The 22,286-nt window shown below is 41.3% G+C and overlaps 1 protein-coding gene across 6 annotated transcripts in view; it reads right to left on the minus strand.

Moving 5' to 3' along the window:
* NSD1 (nuclear receptor binding SET domain protein 1) overlaps positions 1 to 22,286 on the minus strand; it is a 175,977-nt gene that overhangs the window by 42,962 nt on the left and 110,729 nt on the right. For all 6 annotated transcript variants that reach the window (XM_023185002.3, XM_023185005.2, XM_023185003.3 and 3 more), the window contains 8 exons: positions 21,163 to 21,433; positions 19,817 to 19,926; positions 15,866 to 15,941; positions 13,550 to 13,668; positions 12,013 to 12,156; positions 8,568 to 8,691; positions 2,807 to 3,007; positions 135 to 314 (listed from right to left, as the gene is read on the minus strand). In XM_023185002.3, the coding sequence (XP_023040770.1) occupies positions 135 to 314; positions 2,807 to 3,007; positions 8,568 to 8,691; positions 12,013 to 12,156; positions 13,550 to 13,668; positions 15,866 to 15,941; positions 19,817 to 19,926; positions 21,163 to 21,433 (1,225 nt within the window). The remainder of the gene's footprint in view (positions 1 to 134; positions 315 to 2,806; positions 3,008 to 8,567; positions 8,692 to 12,012; positions 12,157 to 13,549; positions 13,669 to 15,865; positions 15,942 to 19,816; positions 19,927 to 21,162; positions 21,434 to 22,286) is intronic.

Below are 22,286 nucleotides of genomic sequence, written 5' to 3' on the forward strand. Positions count from 1 at the left end.
CTTAATGGCAGATGAATAGTATCATTTCTAATATTGTTTCCAGTGGCAATATGATGAAAAGTATTTTTGTTCCAATTAAAACATTGATTTAATCCCTTTTTAGACTACAAATAGAGGAAGAAGTGATTTCTTACCTTCTGAGCATACAAAGCACCAGCTAACATTAACATGCTCATGATTTCGGCAGCCTCGCCTAGGGGTAAAGTGATTAGGGCAGATGATACTATTAGATGCAAGGATCTTTGACCCAGCAGCCAGGCAAAAGTCATTGGCGTGGTATGCCACAGGACAGCGGACACAGCGCATCAATCGACCTAAAGCAGGAAAATCAGGGACGAGCAAAAGAAAAAACAAAAATATTAAATATAAAAAGAATGTGAGTTATTCAAGTCTATTTGTTAGTATTGAAAAAATGTCACAAATAGAAGGAATGACCACTAAGATGATGGATCTTAAACATTCGATCCACCAAGAAAACTCAGATGGGAGCTATGTGATAAGTCTCCAAAAGGAACCAAAACCCGTAACTGTCAGTGAGCCTGCTTCAACAAGAGAAAGCCCAACTCAAACCACTGTCCTGACAGCTAGGAAATCAGCCCCAGAATAAATAGGGAGAGGGGAGAGAACAATAATGCTTGCCTGGAACTCTGTGATTCTTAAAGCCTTTCAAGTGAACGAACCTCTCTACCATCTCCAGAGGAAATACATCCCCTCAAATACTTTATCTATTATATACCATCACCGAACCACCACCAAAACCTCTAATGCAATCTGTAATAACAATTAAAAATAAGAAAGTAGCCAATAGTTAAACTGCAACTCTTTTCATTTTTCTTTGTATTAATAAAGACATGGGGTTTCCCTGTATTGCCAAGGCTGGACATGACCTCAAAGTCCACGTGCTCAAACAGTCCTCCCACTTCCTGCTTTACCTTCCCAAGCAGCTGGAACTACAGGTGTACACCATCATATTCATCGAAACTGCAATTTTGATCCAACAAGTTAAATTACTTATGAGAACCATAAGGCCAGGACATAATCCTAAAAAAGGTATACTGACAGTCTGATTAAAAGAAACATCAACACTGCTGAATTTTGCCTCCTTAATCCTCTACGGAAAAAGTTAAGGCTCTTTTGGCACACATGAATTTACCAGCAGAGATACAGTATTGGGTTTTTCCAGGCACGGTGGCTCACACCTGTAATCCCAGGACTTTGGAAGGTCAAGTCAGGCAGATCACCTGAGGTCAGGGGTTCCAGAACAGTCTGGACAACACGGTGAAACCCTGTCTATACTAAAATTATAAAAAGTAGCAGGGAGTGGTGGCAAGCACCTGTAATCCAAGCTACTCCAGGGGCTGAGGCATGAGAATCTCTTGAACCTCTGGGAGGTGGACATTGCAGTGAGTTGAGATCACACTGGGCAAAAGAGCGAGACTTCCTGTTTTAAAACAAAACAAAACAAACAAAAAACAAAAAACACGCTGGGTGAGGTGGCTCATGCCTATAATCCCAGCACTTTGGGAGGCCGAGGCAGGCGGATTACCTGAGGTCAGGAGTTCGAGACCACACTGACCAATATGATGAAACCCTGTCTCTACTAAAAATACAAAAATTAGCTGGGCATGGTGGCATGTGCCTGTAATCCCAGCTAGTCAGGAGGCTGAGATAGGAGAATCATTTGAACCCGGGAAGTGAGGTTGCAGTGAGCCAAAATCGTGCCATTGCACTCCATCCTAGGCAATAAAAGTGAAATTCCATCTCAAAACAAACAACAGCAGCAACAAAAACAAACACCTTGTCTTACCAAAGAGAACACATTTCAAAACTTAAGTTTACCTATATGCACAGATAGTTTTGGAAAACTCAGGTTTCACCTTAACTATGAAGCAGAAGAAATTTCTAGGACAAGTTTTCATTAAAAAAAAAAAAAAAAAAAAATGAACCCCCAATCCTGCCTTGACATGCATTTCTGAATGATATTACACATAGAAACCAGAGATATAAAAACTGCCCAAGGGGGTCAGGCGTGGTGGCTCACGCCTGTAATGCCAGCACTTTGGGAGGCTGAGGTGGGTAGATCACGAGATCAGGAGATGGAGACCGGGCAAGAGAGCGAGACTCTGTCTCAAATAAAAAAAAAAAATGCCCAGGGGAAGACTATACTCTGGTTTTCTAATCAATTAGGGAGAAGACGACGTGCAGCTGAACACTTTCTCAAACTACATTTCATATGAAATCCAAATATTCAATACCCTACCACATAACCACATTGTGTTCTGCGGAGCCCTGGCATTGCCTGGCTGCTGAACTAGTTCATTATGTCCCTCTTCTCTCCCAAATACAATGTTGGTAATCTCTCTGATAAAAGCTAGAGAGATGCCATAAAGTGACATGATGGATTGCATTTGAAAATATCTGTTGCCGGCCGGGTGTGGTGGCTCACGCCTGTAATCCCATCACTTTGGGAGGCCGAGGCAGGTGGATCACGAGGTCAGGAGATCGAGACCATCCTAGCTAACATGGTGAAACCCCATCTCTACTAAAAATACAAAAATTTAGCCGGGGATGGTGGTGGGCACCTGTAGTCCCAGCTACTCAGGAGGCTGAGGCAGGAGAATGGCGTGAACCCAGGAGGTGGAGCTTGCAGTGAGTTGACATCACGCCACTGCACTCCTGCCTGGGTAACAGAGCGAGACTCCGTCTCAAAAAGGGAAAAAAAAAAAAAAAAAACAAGAAAAAAAATATCTGTTGCCAATGAAACTGAGGTTTTACAGTTAGGGTGGTGCACGTGAGAAATCCATACCTTTAGATGCAGAAACATTGGCTGGATTAGCAGCATGACAGGTTATACAGATGTGGAGGGAGCACCGGAAGCCCTTGTTCTGCGTAACAGTGGGTGGGTACTTCTGGACACACTCTTCATGGTAAAACTTTCCACACAAGGGTAGAAGGCACCTTTTAACATCTTCCCCACTCTGCTTACATACAAAACAGGTATGGATTCCTGAGAAACCAAAAGAAGATAAATTACTAAGAATTCAAGAATCTACAAAATGCTAAACCATTAGCTGATAAGTTTGTAAGAAATTTTATAATGGACTGATAGGGCTGACATCATCTGACCCCACTGTAACAATCTTAGTATTATTATAAATGAACTATCTGATAATACACACTCCCTGACGTGATACAACAGAAAGTACACGTTGTCTACAAAAAATGCTTGCTGCTGGCACCCCCGCGAAAAAAAGAAAAAACTCAAATTAAACCTAATCCAGCCCCTGGACTAACTACAAGTTTACAGGAAATATGGATGACAGAGGAACAAGTTAAGGGGATACCTCCAGGAGGCAACCAACAAAATTTAAGTTGGGCTGGGCGAGGAGGCTCATGCCTATAATCCCAGCACTCTGGGAGGCCGTGGTGAGTGGCTGGCTTGAGTCCAGGAGGTGAAGACCAGCCCAGGCAACATGGCGAAAACTCCATCTCTACTAAACATACAAAAATTAGCTGGGCGTGGTGGTGCATGCCCATGGTCCCAGCTACTTAAGAGGCTGACACAGGAGGATCGCTTGAGCCTGGAAAGTGGAGATTGACTGAGCTGAGATCACACCAGTAGACTCCAGCCTGGGTGACAGAGTGAGACCCTGCCTCAAAAAAAAAAAAAAAAAAAAAGGTGTGGGGGCAGTATCGTTACAGATAAGTAGAAACTAAAGAGATGTATAGGCCGGGCGCGGTGGCTCACGCCTGTAATCCCAGCACTTTGGGGGGCCGAGGCGGGTGGATCATGAGGTCAGGAGATCGAGACCATCCTGGCTAACACGGTGAAACCCCGTCTCTACTAAAAAATACAAAAAACTAGCTGGGCGTGGCAGCGGGCGCCTGTAGTCCCAGCTACTTGGGAGGCTGAGGCAGGAGAATGGCATGAACCCGGGAGGCAGAGCTTGCAGTGAGCCGAGGTCACGCCACTGCACTTCAGCCTGGGCGACTGAGTGAGACTCCGTCTCAAAAAAAAAAAAAAAAAGAGATGTATAAAAAAGTTTACACTACAGGAAATCACCCGACATACAATGCTGGTAATCTCCCTAAGAAAACCTACAGAGAAGCTTTTGGCCTCTCTCTGGATCTAGATCTTAATTCAAAACGTAATAAAAAGACATCCCTGAGACAGATGAGAAAATTTGAAAATGAACTGGCTGGTAGATGACACAAAGAAGTTATTATATATTCTTGCTATACATTAGATGTTGTATCTGTTAGAAACCCTTTGAAATATATGGAGAAAATGAGACAGAAGTTGGTAACTACTGAAATTACCTGAATACATGGAGATTCTTTACATTGTTCTACCCTGGTGTATGTCTTAAGATTTTTGTAATAAAAAGTCAAAACCAGGCCAGAAGTTCAAGACTAGCCTGGAGAACACAGTGAGACACCTTCTCTACTAGAAATACAAAACAATTAGCTGGGTGTGGTGGCAGGCGCCTATAATCCCAACTACTACAGAGGCGGAGACACAAAATCTCTTGAAACTGGGAGGTGGAGGTTGCAGTGAGCTGAGATCGCACCACCGTACTCCAGCCTGGGCCACAGAAGGAGACTCTGTCTCAGAAAAAAATAAAATAATAAAAAAATAAAAAACAGACCTCTATCTCTCTGTAAGATGCAGTGCAACATAAGAAAAAGAGCCTAAGCTTGACAGGCAAACAGACCTCAACATGAATCCTCCTGCAGGCAATTGCTGGAAATGGAAGCTCATTCAAATCACCCATTTTATCTATAAACACTAAGAACATCCAGCAAATAAATATTTTAAGAAATATTAAACAGGCAAAACTCTACCTGATGCTGAATAACTGCTAGCTTTTTTGTGTGTGTGTGTGTGACTCAATCTCCCTCTGTCGCCCAGGATGAAGTGCAGTGGCATGATGTCAGCTCACTGCAACCTCCACCTCCTGGGATCAAGTGATTCTTGTGCCTCAGCCTCCCAAGTACGTGAGATTACAGGCACCCACGACCATGACTGGCTAATTTTTGTATTTTTAGTAGAGATGAGGTTTCGCCACGTTGGCCAGGCTGGTCTCAAACTTCTGACTTTAAATAATCCGCCCACCTTAGCCTCCCAAAGTGCTGGGATTACAGGAGTGGTAGCTATTACTAAACCTGAGCAATCTAAACAAGGATGTGATCACCCTATTGCAGGAAAATAGGGTAAGCCAAGAGCACTAATAAATGACTCCCATTTCTTACACTGTACCAAAATTGGTAAAACTTCCTACTCTCAAAGATAATAACTTTTCTAGGAAAAAAGGGAAACATAACCACAAATCTAAAAAAGCCAAAAATAAAAAAATTCTATCTTCTCTATACCTCATGTCATATGCAAAAATTAATACAAAATAGATCATAGACCTAATAGTGACATGTAAAACTAAAAAATTCTATGAAGATAACATAGAACTAAAAATCTTTGTGACACTGGCCAGGCACAGCGGCTCACACCTGTAATCCCAGCACTTTGGGAGTTTGGGAGGCCAAGGTGGGTGCATTATCTGAGATCAGGAGTTTGAGAACAGCCTGGCCAACATGGTGAAACCTTGTCTCTATTAAAAATGCAAAAATTAGCTGGGCGTGGTGGCACATGCCTGGTATCCTGGCTACTCGGGAGACTGAGGCACAAGAATCACTTGAACCTGGGAGGTGGAGGTTGCAGTGAGTGAGATCATGCCACTGTACTCTGGCTTGGGTGACAGAGTGAGACTCTGTCGCAGATTAAAAAGAAAAAACAGGCCAGAGCAGTGGCTCAAGCCTGTAATCCCAGCACTTTGGGAGGCCGAGATGGGCGGATCACGAGGTCAGGAGATCCAGACCATCCTGGCTAACAGGGTGAAACCCTGTCTCTACTAAAAAATACAAAAAACTAGCCGGGTGAGGTGGTGGGCGCCTGTAGTCCCAGCTACTCAGCAGGCTGAGGCAGGAGAATGGCGTGAACCCGGGAGGCAGCGCTTGCAGTGAGCTGAGATCCGGCCACTGCACTCCAGCCTGGGCGACAGGGCGAGACTCCGTCTCAAAAAAAAAAAAGAAACAAAAAAAACTTGGTGACACTGGGTTAAGCAAAACTTCTTAGCTATGACAGCAAATCACAGTCCATAAAAAGAACAAACTGATAAATTGGATTTAATAAAAATTAAGAACTATTAATCTTAGAAACACATCATTAAGAAAATGAAAAAGTTGGCCAGGTGCAGTGGCATGTAATCCCAGCACTTTGGGAGGCCAAGGCAAGTGGACCGCCTGAGGTTGGGAGTTCGAGACCAGCTTGACCAACAGGAGAAACCCCGTCTCTACTAAAAATACAAAAATTAGCTGGGTGTGGTGGCACATGCCTGTAATCCCAGCTACTTGGGAGGCTGAGGCAGAAGAATTGCTTGAACCCAGGAGGAGGAGGTCGCAGTGAGCCGAGATTGCACCATTGCACTCCAGCCTGGGCGACAGTGTGAGACTCCATCTCAAGAGAAAAAAAGAAAAAAGAAAATGGGGCCAGGAATAGTGTGTTACACCTATAATCCCAACACTTTCATAGGCTGAACAAGGAGGACTGCTTGATCCCAGGGGTTCAAAACCAGCCCGGTAATAATGTAATAAACCCTGTCTCTAAAAAAAAATTTAAAAATTTGCCAGGCATGTGGCAGGCACCTGTAGTCCCAGCTACTAAGGAGGCTGAGCCAGAAAGATTGCTTGAGCCTGGAAGGCTGAGGCTGAAGCACTATACTCCAGCCTAGGCGAGAGAGAGAGACCCTGTCTCAAGGAAAAAAAAGAAAAATGGGAGGGGGAGGCAAGGGGCAGGGAGGGTACAAAGTGTCCAAAAACTTGAATGTTCTCAGCACCTTTATTTATAATAACCAAAACAGGAAACAACTCAAATGTCTATCAACAGATGAATGGATCAACAACTAAGTAAATCCACACAACAAACTACTACTCAGTGATAAAAAGAAATGAACTACCAATACACACAACAACCTTACTGAATCTCAAAATAATAATGCTGAGTGATAACTTCACAGGTGCATACATATACACATACCAAAATTTATCGACTCATACACTTGAAATATGTGCAATTTTTTGCACTTCAATTCTGCCTTAATAGAGCTGTTTTACACACTCAAAATGATTTTCCTCTTGACCCTATAATATCCTCCCTTTAGGTACTGTCTTCCTTTCTGCTGAAGTTTCTTCAAGAAGTTATATATAGGGCTATCCACTCACCCTTCAATCTAGTGTAATGAGACATCCTCTGGCAAAAATTGAGGCATTTTCTCACTGCCACATACAAAATTCTCTCTTCAGTCCAGAACCTCCTTAGTGTCTTTGCTACATCTGCCCCTACAGGTAACACCTGACTCCTGTGGCTTCACAGATATTGACTAGCTCCTCCTCTCCTTCCAGTAACTCATTATAAGAGCGTATATGCCCAGGTAGTGTCACTGACCATTATCTTATCCTAATGACACTTTTTCTTTGGGAAGTATGATCCATATGTGCAGCTTCAATGACTTACAGGCATAAGATCTATACCTCAGCCCTGAGTTCTTCACTGTTTACATGCTGTAACATCTACATATCATGCTTAAAAGAGAGAGAGAGAGAGAGAGAGAGTGAGAGAACACTTTCCAGCCTGGGCAACATAGTTAAGACCCCCATCTCAATAAAAAATAAAAAAATATTACCCATGCATGGTGGCAAGTGGCTGTAGTCCCAGCTACTTGGGAAGCTGATTGCTTGAGCCCAGGAGCTCAAGACTACAATGAGCTACGATCACGCCACTGCACTCCAACCTGGACAAGACCTCATCTCTTATTTAAAAAAAAAAAAAAAGAACACTTTACTTAGCACAGCTTTATGAAGTGCTTTACCAGCTGGTCTCAGCTGACTATTCCTATTTTCTAATCCAATCTAAGCATTATAACTCACAAATAATCTTTTAACTTTTTTGGTAAATATTTTTATTGATGTATGATGTACACACCGTAAAGTACACACATCCTAAGAGTATAGTTGATGAAGTAAACATGCTCATGTAATCACTATGCAAATTAAGAAATATAAAACATTACCAGTAACCAAGAAGCCCTCATAGTTACTGCCTATGCCTCTTAACTAAAATATCCTAAACTCTAAACACATTGGCTTGTATTCTATATTCCCCAAATGTTTTACACATTTTCATTACTGGATCTTCTGCCCTTCCCTTCCCGACACCAATTTTTCTTTCTCTCTTACAGTTAAACACAGATATCTTCCTCTACGGCATTAGCTCATCTTTGCTTACGTTACACTCTGAATGTATCACCAATACAATGCTTTTTGCGCTGTATTATGCTACCCATTTATTATTCACTTGGTAGCTTTTCTGAAAGCGGTAACTACACAGCACCATTTCTGTATCTGTAACAACTAGCCCAGTGTTGCCACAAAATAGTGTCTCCAACAAATGTCTTTCCTGAAAAACTTAAAATTCAAACTTTCTTTGGAGGAAGACCATTCGATATCTACTTTACCTGTGCGACATTCATTGCAGATAAATTTTCCTCTTGGCATCTCAGTCAATCCAAGGCACTCCAGGTGGAAAGCCCCGCAGCACTGAGCCTCACATAACAGCAGCTCACCCAATTTTTCACAATTCTGTTAAGAGAAAGAAAACATCTATCTGTTTTTCCATGTTTGAGAATCAAGAGTAAAACCAGTGTCAGTGGGTTAAAGTAAACAAAGGTTAAAAGTGGCAGAAAATGAGGTGAGAAAGAGGCAAGGGCCTGTAGTTGTAGATTTTATTCTAGTTAAGAAGGTGTACCATTGGAGAACATTACCAAAGGAAAGCTAAAATCAGGTATTCATTTTTAAAAAGATTGTTCTGGCTGCTACAAGGAAAATGAGTTCAAGAGTCAAAAGAGGTCAGAAAACAGCATAGAGATAAACCAGAAAGCTACTGAATGGTTCAAGCAACTGACACTGGCTAGCTAGACTTGGGCCATAAAGTTCCAAAAGAGCTCCCACCAAGGTCTAAACAGCCCTTTTGGGACACACCTAGAACCATCCCAGAGAGAGGTCACTTTTCTGAAATAATCTCAGCTAAGATAGGGCCTCACTTAAGACAGGGGCTTAGGAAATAAAACAATGTAAGAGTTATGATTTTTTTTTTTTTTTTTTTGGAGACAGCGTCTTGCTCTGTCACCCACGAGGAAGCGCAATGGCGCAATCTTGGCTCACTGCCACCTGTGCTGCCCAGGGTTCAACTGATTCTCCTGCCTCAGCCCCCCGAGTAGCTGGGATTAGAGGCACGCGCCACCACGCCTGGCTAATTTTTATATTTCTAGTACAGATGGGGTTTCACCATGTTGGCCAGGCTGGTCTGAAACTCCTGACCTCGTGATCCACCCACCTTGGCCTCCCAAAGTGCTGGGATTACAGGTGTGAGCCACCGCACCCAGCCCAAATATTTTTTAAAGCCATGTACTACTATGAAAAGCGAACAAGGGGAAAGGTGACTAAATAAGTTTTAGCTTCAAAAACTCATAGAAACAGAATAGGTCTTGATCACTTAAGAATTAAAGCTTAAATAAAAAACTAACTAGGACAGCTTTAGGGAGAAAGGTTAGAAAGGTAGCCTGGAATTGATAGGAGACCCCAGGGAGTTTATCAACCTATAGTCTGAGCTATCTTCAAACGTCTGACTCCCATTATCTACTATTCACATGTAAAAGTTAAAAAATAGCATTATATATTATACTTTGCATGTGCAGAGCGCCAATAACATAAGTTTTTATATATAGTAAAAAAACTTGACCTTCAGCACTTAAATAGGAAAACGTTAATTACAATGTGAATAAGAAACAAAATTTTCGCATTAACTAAATGTTATAGACTAATTCTTCAACTGAGATAACCACGTAATTTCTCTTTCAAACTGGGACACTTGAGAGTGAAAGGAAGAGCTATTAATAAATTATGACAGCACAAGGGACCTACACAAAGACTGATCCAGACAAGCCAGGACCATAGGGTCACCTTACCTTTAATCTTTTCATTAAATGATCTTTGTAAAATGTGTTTACACTCTGACTTGTCTCACTAAGTAAATAATGAGCGTAACTGCTTTTGAGGATTAACACTGTTGTTTGGGATCTGTTCCAAGTATGTAATAGTGAAGATAAATAGGCAAAGAAACTAGATTGAAATTATATTGGCAACAATAACATTTTCTGGTCTGAGTTTACTTTTTTAGAGATCTCAACTTATTTATCTATTGTTATTTATTATTTGTCAGATAGGGTCTCTCTCAGTCACCCAGATGGGAGTGCACTGGCATAACCATGGCTCACTAAAACCTCTACCTCCCCGGCTTCAGGTGATCCAATGACCACAGCCTCCCCAGCAGGGGAAATACAGGCGCACACTGTCACGCCTGGCTAATTTTTGTATTTTTGGCAGAGACAGGGTTTTACCATGTTGCCCAGGCTGGTCTCAAATTCCTGGGCTCAAATGATCCACCCACCTCAGCCTTCCAAAGTGCTGAGATTAGTGCTGTGCTCGGCCTATGGTTTCAATTTAAAAAAGAAGAACTGGCCGGGGCGGTGGCTCACGCCTGTAATCCCAGCACTTTGGGAAGTCGAGGCGGGTGAATCACGAGGTCAGGAGATCAAGACCATCCTGGCCAACATGGTGAAACCTCGTCTCTGCTAAAAAATACAAAAAATTGGCCGGACATTATGGTGGGCACCTGTAGTCCCAGCTACTCAGGAGGTTGAGGCAGGAGAATGGCGTGAACCCAAGAGGCAGAGCTTGCAGTGAGCAGAGATTGCGCCACTGCACTCCAGGCTGGGCGACAGAGCGAGACTCGGTCTCAAAAATAAATAAATGAATAAATAAATAAATAATATCCTCAAGTTTTTTTTACTTAAAAGTCTGTAATCTTGACCTCTTGGGCTACAGGTATGAGCCACTGCAGCTGGCTCATTTTTTTAAAAAGACAAATTTTTTTTCAATAGAGACAGGGGTCTCACTGTATTGCCCAGGCTGGTCTAGAACTCCTGGCCTCAAGCAATCCTGCTGCCTCGGCTTCCAAAAGCACTGTGATTATAGGTATGAGCCACTGCACATCGCCTATCTTCAAATTTTTATATACCAAATTTTAAGAATTACATAGGTAAATCAAGACCATTAAAAAAATACTCAAATGGTCACTGACTCTACTCACAAAGACTAAAGTGGAATCCCGTATCTCACAGAGAGGCAATCCAACACAATGGTGAAGACTCTAAACCAACCAAGTCCAATGGAACTTAAAGGTTAGAAAAAAGGAGAGGGAGATTCTAAATCCAGACTGCTGAAGTTTAAATCCAGGGTTCTCTGATGAATATAAGCAAGTTATTTATCCTCTCTGTAATTGAGTTTCCTCATCTGCAAAATGGGGATAATCACAAAACTCTACTTATGAGATTATTAGGATGACTAAATAATGTAATATTTACAAAGTGCTTGGAACAATACTTCATACACAGTAAATACTGTATAAATATTTATTAAATAAATAAAACAATATAGGTAGTAGGCTTTCTAAAGTCATCACATTAAAGGAAAAATATCTCAAAGCTAAAATTACCCTTGAAAAGTTCCTTACAAACCCAAAGATTCTGACACCATGAGAAGTACTGGAGAATTATATTTGAATAAGCAACCAGAGATTCGCATATTCCATCTCAGACTTGTTTCACGGCATATATTCCTTCATGGGCCTTAAGGGCAGGTGTTCACCAACACTAAACTATTTCCCCAAGTATCTTTCTTTGTGGGGAGGAAAAAAGGGTCAAATCCTTAAAGAAAGTGACTCCACTGGGATCATCCAAAAGCATCGTTATTCTACCAAGAAACCATCATAAAGAGATGGAGTGGGTTTCCCTTTAAAGATGAACATGCAATGAAAACACAAGTTGGCAAACATTTCTCTACCTGACAAACATTCTCCTTGAGTGCAGCTCCTCCACCGCGTTCACCCTGCATTTTTTTAGAGGCAGGCATCCCAGAATCATGTTCCACACCTTCCTCAACAGTCTGCTTGGGGCTTGCGGCCGTCCTGTGAGGCATTAGTTCTCCCTTGCAAAGAAAAAATAATGTCCCACATCTGTATTATTGATGTCTCTTCCATTTGACCCCCTCCCTCTGGGCTGCTATTTGTCTAGCCATTAAGCACTTACAGATGTTCAGCCAATCACTCAGGCGGACTGCATGCAATGTTAGTTCTAACCCTGCTGTGATTGGGCGGGTAGTGGGCGCCTCATGCCCTGCCACTAACTGCTCTGAGGCTGTTTGTTCCACTGGAACTTTCTGAGCTGTTCCATTTTAAGGTTTCACTAAGGGAGAGAAAACATTCTTAAGTTTATTTGATTACTTATTTGTCCTTCCAAGATCAGTGTTTCCTAAATAATGCCCCTCTTGGGCATTCTATTCAAATTGTCCTGGAAAGAAACATTCTGCATCATAATGTGTGATGCTGACCTGACTTCTCTCTTTTAACCTGAGTTGGAAACCCAGAGATAATATCAATGATTGCACTGATGCTTTGCAAGTAAATGGTTTTAAATCTTTTGTTTCCTGAAGGCCGATATTCATAAAAATTGTCCTAAGATAAAGTAGCTGATGGTCTCAAGAAATAAGCAAGTAAATCTCCCCGCTAATCACAGCAGTCTCAATTTGTTGTTTTTTTTTTTTTTTCAATTAGAGTCAAGGTCTCACTGTATTTCCCAGGTTGATCTCGAAATCCTGTTCTCAAATGATCCTCCCACCTTAGCCTCCGAAAGAGCTGAGTGGCATGAGCCACCACAACACCCAGCCAGCAGTCTTAATTTTTTTCTTTTAAAACAGAGTTTCACTCTGTCACCCGGCTGGAGTACAACGGCATGATTTCAGCTCACTGCAACCTCTGCCTCAAGGGTTCAAGTGATTCTTGTGCCTCTGTCTGATTAGCTGGAATTACAGGCGCACACCACCACACTCAGCTAATTTTTATATTGTTAGTAGAGATGAGGTTTCCACCATGTTGGCCAGGCTGGTCTCGAACTCTCAACCTCAAGTTATCTTCCCACCTCGGCCTCCCAAAGTGTTGGGATTACAGGAATGAGCCACGGCGCCTGGCCAATCTCAACTTTTATAGGGCAGTATCTAAGTTCCTTCAGATCATATATTGACTTGATATTGTGCTTGATATGGTTTTACAAGTTTACTTAACGATGAAACAATTATATACCTGATTGGACATCTACAGCATAGGATGTGATGATCTTTTAAAAGGACCATATTGACAGTTGCAATACATGCCTTGCCTTATTATTAGGATAAGGCTCTACTTTTCCTCCAAGATTCCTTATGGCCATCAGCCATTTCAGTAGAACAGTATTCTTAAGAAAACTCAAGGGAAAGAGGGATGTGGCCTCTGGTGTGAAAAGTAGCTTCTCTGTAGAAGGTGAAAAGATCAGGAACTGAGTATTACCTCTAAGCTTGGAATCTCTTTTGACGAGTCATCATTTTTCACTTTTTTACACTGCATCTTGGCTGCAGCATGCCTCTGTCGTTTTCGCTTCCTTGGTCTGTCAAATATCTTGGAAGTGCCTATGACAGGAAAATAGGTGTCATTTGCTGGCTAATAACACACATGTCCAAAATCTCTTATCCTATTAATAGAATAAAAACCAACCTTAAAACTCATTGAATTCTCTAGCTTTGTGGATTACGAAAACGGGGGAAATAAGAATTGAGACTAACTCATGATGACATAACTAGACGGGAAATGTCTACATATATGTAACTTCTCCCTCATATAGATTAAATAATAAGTGTACAGGTTATTACAGAAATTTTAAATTATATGATTGAAATGACAAATCTTATAGTTCCTCAAAGGAATTAAATCCTATAGATGAAAGAGAAATGCTTTTTACTAGTCATGAAAAGATACCACTCCCCAGACTTTGAGATTGGAGACAATAATATAAATCACTATATGATTTATGGATTAAGGGCCGGGCACTGTGGCTCAAGCCTGTAATCCCAGCACTTTGGGAGGCTGAGGTCGGCAGATCACATGAGGTCAGGAGATCGAGACCATCCTGGCCAACATGGTAAAATCCTGTCTCTACTAAAAATGCAAAATTAGCCAGGCATGGTGGTGCATGCCTGTAATCTCAGCTACTCAGGAGGCTGAGGCAGGAGAATCACTTGAAACCAGGAGGTAAAGGTTGCAGTGAGCCGAGATCGCGCTACCGCACTCCAGCCTGGATAATAAGAGCGAAACTCTATCTCAAAAAAAAAAAAAAAAAAAAAAAAAGAAAAGAAAGAAAAAAGGATTAAGATGGAGAGTTGAGGCCGGGCACAGGGCACAGTGGCTCATGCCTGTAATCCCAGCACTTTGGGAGGCCGAGGCGGGAGGATCATGAGGTCAGGAGATCCGGACCATCCTGGCCAACACGGTGAAACCCCATCTCTACTAAAAATACAAAACAAATTAGCCAGGTGTACTGGAATGCACTTGTAGTCCCAGCTACTCAGGAGGCTGAGGCAGGAAAATTGCTTGAACCCAGGAGGCAGAGACTACAGTAAGCCAAGATCACACCACTGTACTCCAGCCTGGGCGACACAGCCAGACTCTGTCTCAAACCAAAAAAAAAAAGAGAGAGAGAAATTCTTCTAGTCCCTCCCGCACTTTCCATTAAACACATTTCAACAGTGTTATAGAAACATCAAGGGGAATCTAAGAGATATTTCATAAAACATTCTAGGATATTTATGCTAGTTAACAATATGAAAGGTGGAGTTTTGAAGACTGCCTCAATGAGCTCTTTTTTGACTGCCTGATTGAGTTAGAGAAGCTCTGCCATCAAAACTGCTTGCAGCCTAACACTAAAACAAGAGATAGTATAAGTACAACAGAAAGGTCTGAAATTCTCATAAGCTGGAACACTTACACAAAATTTATAATGGATAAAGTTCATGTTGTAGGTTTTATTTCAAAAATGAAATATAAAAATACAGGAAAAGAGCTGATGTTATTATTACTACTATTATTTTAAGAGACATGGTCTCTCACTGTTGCCCAGGCTACAGTGCCTGGTGTGAGCAACAGCTTACTGTCACCTCAACCTCTCAGGCTCAAGGGATCTTCCCACATCAGCGTAACAACTAGCTGTGACTATAGAAATACACCACCATGCCCAGCTAATTTTTTTTTAAATTTTAGATAGAGACAGGGTCTCACTAAGTGCCAAGCCTGGTCTGGATGGAACACCTGGCCTCAAGTGTTACCTTATCTTGGCCTCCCAAAGCGCTGAATTGAAGTTCTGGGCCACCATGATCGGCCTGATATTATTTTGAAAGCAGCTTATTTTTAAATCTTACAAGCAAATTGAGCAACCTATGGGATTACAATTGCCACATGGCTAAAATAAGCTAACATATTGCTAGATTTACTTGTTAGAAAATTTAATAATCGTAGGCCACATGAAATATAATATTCCCATGATACTCTTTGCTCATCTTCACATTTCTTCTATAAAACAGGAATACTATAGATAATAACCTAACTCTCTGTAATGCTTTAGCAAGATTACAGGTAGCACTCCTACTAAAAGCCCTGGTAGATGTTCAATTTATGAATATTTTATCTGTTTGAGGAAGCAGATTTTGGGCAAACCAGTTTTAAAACTTGTACCTCACTGGTCTGGTTTACACACGTAACAATTTTTATGGTTAACAGACAAAGTGCTTCAAACTTACTACTGCATTACATTTTTTAAGTCTCAAAAATACTCACCTCCACCAAAATCTTTTGAATAAGATGTGGCACAAGATTCAGTTATGCCATTCTCCAGGTGACCAGCTTCATAGCACTACAAATAAGTGAAAACAACACCATTTACAGAGGAATGAAAAAATAAACCCTTTATTTTATATGCCAAAGTCTGAATTGTCAGCTGCCACGGATATTGAATTTTGACTTGTTTTAGCAATTAAAAACATGAACATGACCATAGTAAAGGGCTGAACAGAAACTTCAGGGGGAAAGGAATCAGATTTAAAAATGCTCCAACAGACTGGGCACGGTGGCTCACACCTGTAATACTAGCACTTTGGGAGGCTGGGGTGGATCACCTGAGGTTAGGAGTTCAAGACCAACCTGACCAACATGGAGAAACCCCATCACTACTAAAAATACAAAATTAGTCAGGGGTGGTGGCACATGCCTGTAATCCCAGCTACTCAGGAGGCTGAGGCAGGAGAATTGCTTGAACTCAGGAGGCAGATGTTGCGGTGAGCCAAGATCGTACCATTGCACTCCAGCCTGGGCAACAAAAGCGAGACTCAGTCTTTAAAAAAAAAAAAAAAAAAAAATGCTCCAACAGACCTGTGAACACTACATACTCCTTAAGAAAAAATAAAGACTTGCCAGAAATTTCCAACATATATACTAGATACACAATGTTTTCCGTGACTGAAGTGGAGAAAGAGAAGGGGTATGTACAGGCTCAATTTTACGGCAGTCCACCCTGTTCTTAAAATCCATCTTCCTGGTCGAGTGCAGTGGCTCATGCCTGTAATCTCAGCACTTTGGGAGGCCGAGGAGAGCAGATCACCTAAGGTCAGGAATTTGAATCCAGCCTGGCCAACCACGGCCAATATGGTGAAACCCCGTTTCTACTAAAAATATAAAATTTAGCTTGGTACAGTGGCACACGCCTGTAATCCTAGCTACTAGGGAGGCTAAGGCAGGAGAATTGTTTGAACCCGGAAGGCGGAGGTTGCCCTGAGCCAAGATTGCGCCACTATACTACAGCCTGGGAGACAGAGCAAGTCTCAAAAAAAAAAAGAAAAAAGAAAAATAATCCATCTTCCTACAATTGTATTCTCAGCTATTAGATGTGACACAGACCTGTTTACTTGGTGAACTGTATATTAAACAGTTCTGAAATACTGAATGGCATGCCAACCAAAAATGACTTCAGATCAATCCAAATTAAAGCAACATTAAAACTCAAAACAAATACTCAACATCAGGAGTCTAATCAAGAGCCAAACATTTTATTTACCCACTACTAATACTTGTATGAATTAGTTCCATCCCAAGCAAATGTCTTTTCCTACAAGAATGATAATATTCTTCATCATAACTGTAAAACAACATTTAGTGGTTACAAAAAGTCAGTATAATAAAGGCCATTCTGCTCAGGCGCGGTGGCTCACACCAGTAATCCCAGCACTTTGGGAGGCTGAGGCAAGCAGATCACCTGAGGTTGGGAGTTCGAGACCAGTCTGACTACCATGGAGAAATCCCGTCTCTACTAAAAACATAAAAAATTAGCCGGGCATGGAGGCACATCCCTGTAATCCCAGCTATTGGGGAGGCTGGGGTAGGAGAATCGCTTGAACCTGGGAGGCGGAGGTTGCAGTGAGCTGAGAATGTGCCATTGCACTCCAGCTGGGACAACAAGAGCAAAACTTTGTCTCAAATAAATAAATAAATAAATAATAAAGGCCATTCTTGCTTTAGAGTTCCTAATGTTTGGGACTTAAACAAGATAAAATACAGCTGTGAACTTCTGAATGCTCATTTTATCATATTAATAAATCATAAGACTGCAATTCTCCTCGTGTTCTGTATATATCAGAAGTCTAACCATGTCAAGTAAAATGAATGGGCAAATGTTAGGTATCCAGTTCAACAAAACGAGACTCCTAGACAAATCCACAAAATACATTTTTGTAATTTTTTTAAAAATAGCAATCATTTTATTTAGATAACAAATTAGTTCACTGTTTAACAGTTACCCAAAAGCTGTGGAACAAAATAATTACAATGCTCCCCAAACTACAGTCAGAGAATAATGCAGGAAATATTCTCATTTCTATTATGATCAATTTTATAACTTAAAATAAAAATTAACAGCACGCACACAAATACACACGCACACACACACACAACAATCATACCATATGAATAAAAATCAAACTGTTCTGTTTAGAATGAAAAAAACAAAGAACTTCTTAGAGGATATGACTAAGATGCTAGTAACTTACTTTGTGTATATGGTCTAGTGTGGATATACATTAAGCCAGAGTACCCTTAAAGCACTACCAGAACAGATCATTTCTCATTGTTTGACATACTGATTAATCCACCTGTGACATACTGGTTAATCCACCTGCAGACAGGGTGGTGCTGTGCCTGGTAAACTAAAATGGAACTGAATCATGGCTTTAGCCTTATGACAAAATATACCTCAGAGTAACCAGGAATTCAACAATGAAGTAGGCCAGGTCAGATGGCAGGACAGACTCCCAAACAGACAAGAGGACACTTTTCTCCAGAGTTTGGTGCTAGCCATAAACAATAATTCTGATTTTCTCTTGCTCTGGTCCCAAATTAAATGGCAACCCCCCTCCCCAAAAGTAAAAATTCAACAGTGACAAGGAGTTATTAAGTATAATTAATACTTCAAAGAGACTGGGAATCTGAGAGAGGGTGAGGATAAATATCAGGGAATTTTTTTTTTTTTTTTTGAGAGAGAGTGAGTCTTGCTCTGTCACCTAGGCTGGGGTGCAGTGGCGTGACCTCAGCTCACTGCAACCTCTGCCTCCCAGGTTCCAGCAGTTCTCCTGTCTCAGCCTCCCGAATAGCTGGGATTACAGGCAGGTACCACGACGCCCAGATATATATATATTTTTTCTTGTATTATTAGTAAAGACAGGGTTTCACGATGTTGGCCAGGCTGGTCTCCAACTCCTGACCTCAAGTGATCCACCCGCCTCGGCCTCCCAAAGTGCTGAGATTACAGACGTGAGCCACCGTGCCCAGCCATCACACTAGATTTCTTGAATAAAATACAAAAAGTATTCATCACATTAAAAAAAAAAAAAAACCTGAAACTCTGTCTCTACCAAAAAAAAAATACAAAAAATGAACTGGGGAGCCTGGGAGGCAGAGATTACAGTGAGCCAAAATTATGCTGCTGCACTCCAGCCTGGGTGACAGAATCAGACCCTGTCTCAAAAAAAAAACAAAACAAAAGGGCTACGACAACACAGCAATAGGATAGAGTAGACTAGTGGTGCTTGAGATAGTAGTTTAGTAGAAAACAGGATTTGAACCCAGAAAAGAAATCATAAGAAACACAAACTTAATCTTCAATGCATTTAAAAAATTTTTTCACTTGGAAAGGAAACCTGAAACCAGTTTATATACATACATGATCACACAACTGCCAAACAGTCTTTCATGTAGGAACTCTCAGATCATGTATACCTGCTGACACACACACTAATTTCTTTTTTTTATTTTTTATTTTTTTATTTTTTTTTTATTTTTGAGACGGAGTCTCGCTCTGTCGCCCGGGCTGGAGTGCAGTGGCCAGATCTCAGCTCACTGCAAGCTCCGCCTCCCGGGTTTACACCATTCTCCTGCCTCAGCCTCCCGAGTAGCTGGGACTACAGGCGCCTGCCACCTCGCCCAGCTAGTTTTTTTTTGTATTTTTTAGTAGAGACGGGGTTTCACCGTATTAGCCAGGATGGTCTCGATCTGCTGACCTCGTGATCCACCCGTCTCGGCCTCCCAAAGTGCTGGGATTACAGACTTGAGCCACCGTGCCCGGCACACACACTAATTTCTATATGTATGTACATCGATGTTATAACTACTACTCAAATTGTCAATTTTAAAATTCCTCATTTCCTGAGTTTCTTTCTTTTACAACTTACAAAAATAACATACCTTTTTAGAAAGGCCAAGGTCCCCCTTCTTGGGCATAAATCCAGGGTCTAAATCATTGGATTCAAGAAGTTTCTTAGTTGGTTTTCTTTGACGTTTACTTTCATAATTTCCTGAAATGCATGTATCTTTACATTAGATGATTTAGAAACCGGGCATAAGTTAATTTTTTAAAAATCTGTATACCACACAAAATGAATCTCAATGTTTTTGATGTTTTCCCCATCATCTTATGGGAAGAGGCAGGAGGGTAATTTATTTATTATAAAATATTAGTAAACAAAACAAGTAAATAGTTCTCAATGCAAGCACAAACTAATGTGAGGGATGTGTGTGTGGTGACTTTAAATCACAAAATAACTTAGGGAGAAATCAAAAGGACAGAACTCTATAGCAACCGATTGTTGGTGAGGACAAAATAAGAAGTGGAGTGAAACAGAGCTTGGACAGTGGTCATAAATGGACCAAGATTACAGTTCCTGCTCTGCCCCTAAGTAAATAAAATTCAATAGGTAAAAGATAGTTCATAGGATCACTCAAGAATTATATAAAAGAGCTGACTTAATAAGAGTTTGGCACGTAGTAGGTACTGAAATAACTATCTTTACTATTCTTTCAAAAATCTTTTTTATTATATCCAACTAGTTTAAGCACAACTGGAAATGTTTCTTTAAGTAGTAACATCAAAAGCTACTGTTGATAATGTAAAAAAGTTACATCCAAATTTAAAGGGGTACAGAAAAGAGGATTCTTCCCGTTCCTTGACTGACTATAATGTTCAATAGTTACGAGGTGAATTAGAGACAATATGTTTAGATCCAACTCTCCCCAGGTGATATATAAAGAATCATCAAGTGAGAAGTAACTGGTAATTAACTTCTAATGAACTGGTAATTACTATGTTGTCAGGTATATCATATTATACATTAATACATTATGATCTCCATTTTACAAATGAGGAAACAAGTTCAGAGATTAAACAACTTCCCAAGTAACACAAGGATTGGTGGAGCCAGCACTTGAAGCATAATGCTTTTTCCACTAATGTGCAGTGCCCCTCTTGCAGCCCTGTTATCCTGGTTGTTAATTTACACAGTGGCTGATCAACAATCATGAAGAGCAACACTGGAGCAAGGAGCATATTTATTAAAAATACATCTTGATAGCGTGCCACAATTCATGGTTAGTAACTATATCTAATTAGCCATCATTTTAAGTATTTCCCAGGACAAACGGGGATAAGTTTATTGTATACAGATAAAATGTTGGCTTTACATCAAAACATACTAAAATCTCCTGCTTCCTCTAATCATATCTGCTCAAATACTGAGACCCCAACCCCACCTTACCTGGCGTTTTAACTAGCAATTCCTCAGACTCAAGGGCAGGCCGTGGAGAGACTTCCGGAGCCACAGGCACAGACAAGGTCAGCTGCGGCAACTCAGCATGTCCACCTCCAAGTTCTGACTGAGCCAAGGGGCCCTCCAAAAACGGAGCCTCCCTTTCAAGAACTGGAGGCTCTTCTTTGGTTGAAATCAAAGAATTCTCGTCCACCTGCTTGTTCTGAGCACTAGATCGACCTCGGGCTAGAAGGCTTTCCTCTTCACAGCGGGAACTTACCTAAGAACAAAAAGTAAAAATAGAGTCCACAGGCCAAAACTGTTGTAATTTAAGTGTAAAAAAGAATAACACACTTTAAAAGGAATGAAATTCTGACAAAGGCTACAAAAAGTGGATGAACCTTGAAGACATTATGTATGCTAAGGGAAATTACTTAGACACAAAGAACAAATATCATATGATTTCAAGTATATGAGGTATCTAGAATAAGAAAATTCTTAAGACAGAAAATAGAATGGCAATTGCCAGGGGCTGAGCAGAAATGGGAGTTATTGGTTAGTGGGTATTGACTTTTAGCTTGGAAAGATGAAAAAAAGTATTGAGATGGATGGTGAAGATGGTTGCACAACAATGTAACTGTGCTTCATGCCACTGAACTGTACACTTAAAAATGGATAGGCCAGGCGCGGTGGCTCACACCTGTAATCCCAGCACTTTGGGAGGCCGAGGCAGGCAGATCACGAGGTCAGGAGATCGAGACCATCCTGGCGAACACGGTGAAACCCCGTCTCTACTAAAAATGCAAAAAAATTAGCCGGGCGTGGTGGCGGGCGCCTGTAGTCCCAGCTTCTAGGGAGGCTGAGACAGGAGAATGGCATGAACTCTGGAGGCGGCGGAGCTTGCAGTGAGCGGAGATCGCACCACTGCACTCCAGCCTGGGCGACAGAGCGAGACTCTGTCTCAAAAAAAAAAAAAAGGATAAAATAGGCCGGACGCAGTGGCTCGTGCCTATAATCCCAGAACTTTGGGAGGCCAAGGTGGGTAGATCACGAGGTCAGGAGATCGAGACCACCCTGGCTAACACCCTGGTAATTAACTTCTAATGAACTGGTAATTACTATGTTGTCAGGTA

This window comes from Piliocolobus tephrosceles, chromosome 4, assembly GCF_002776525.5.
Source record: "Piliocolobus tephrosceles isolate RC106 chromosome 4, ASM277652v3, whole genome shotgun sequence".
Lineage (NCBI taxonomy): Eukaryota > Metazoa > Chordata > Mammalia > Primates > Cercopithecidae > Piliocolobus > Piliocolobus tephrosceles.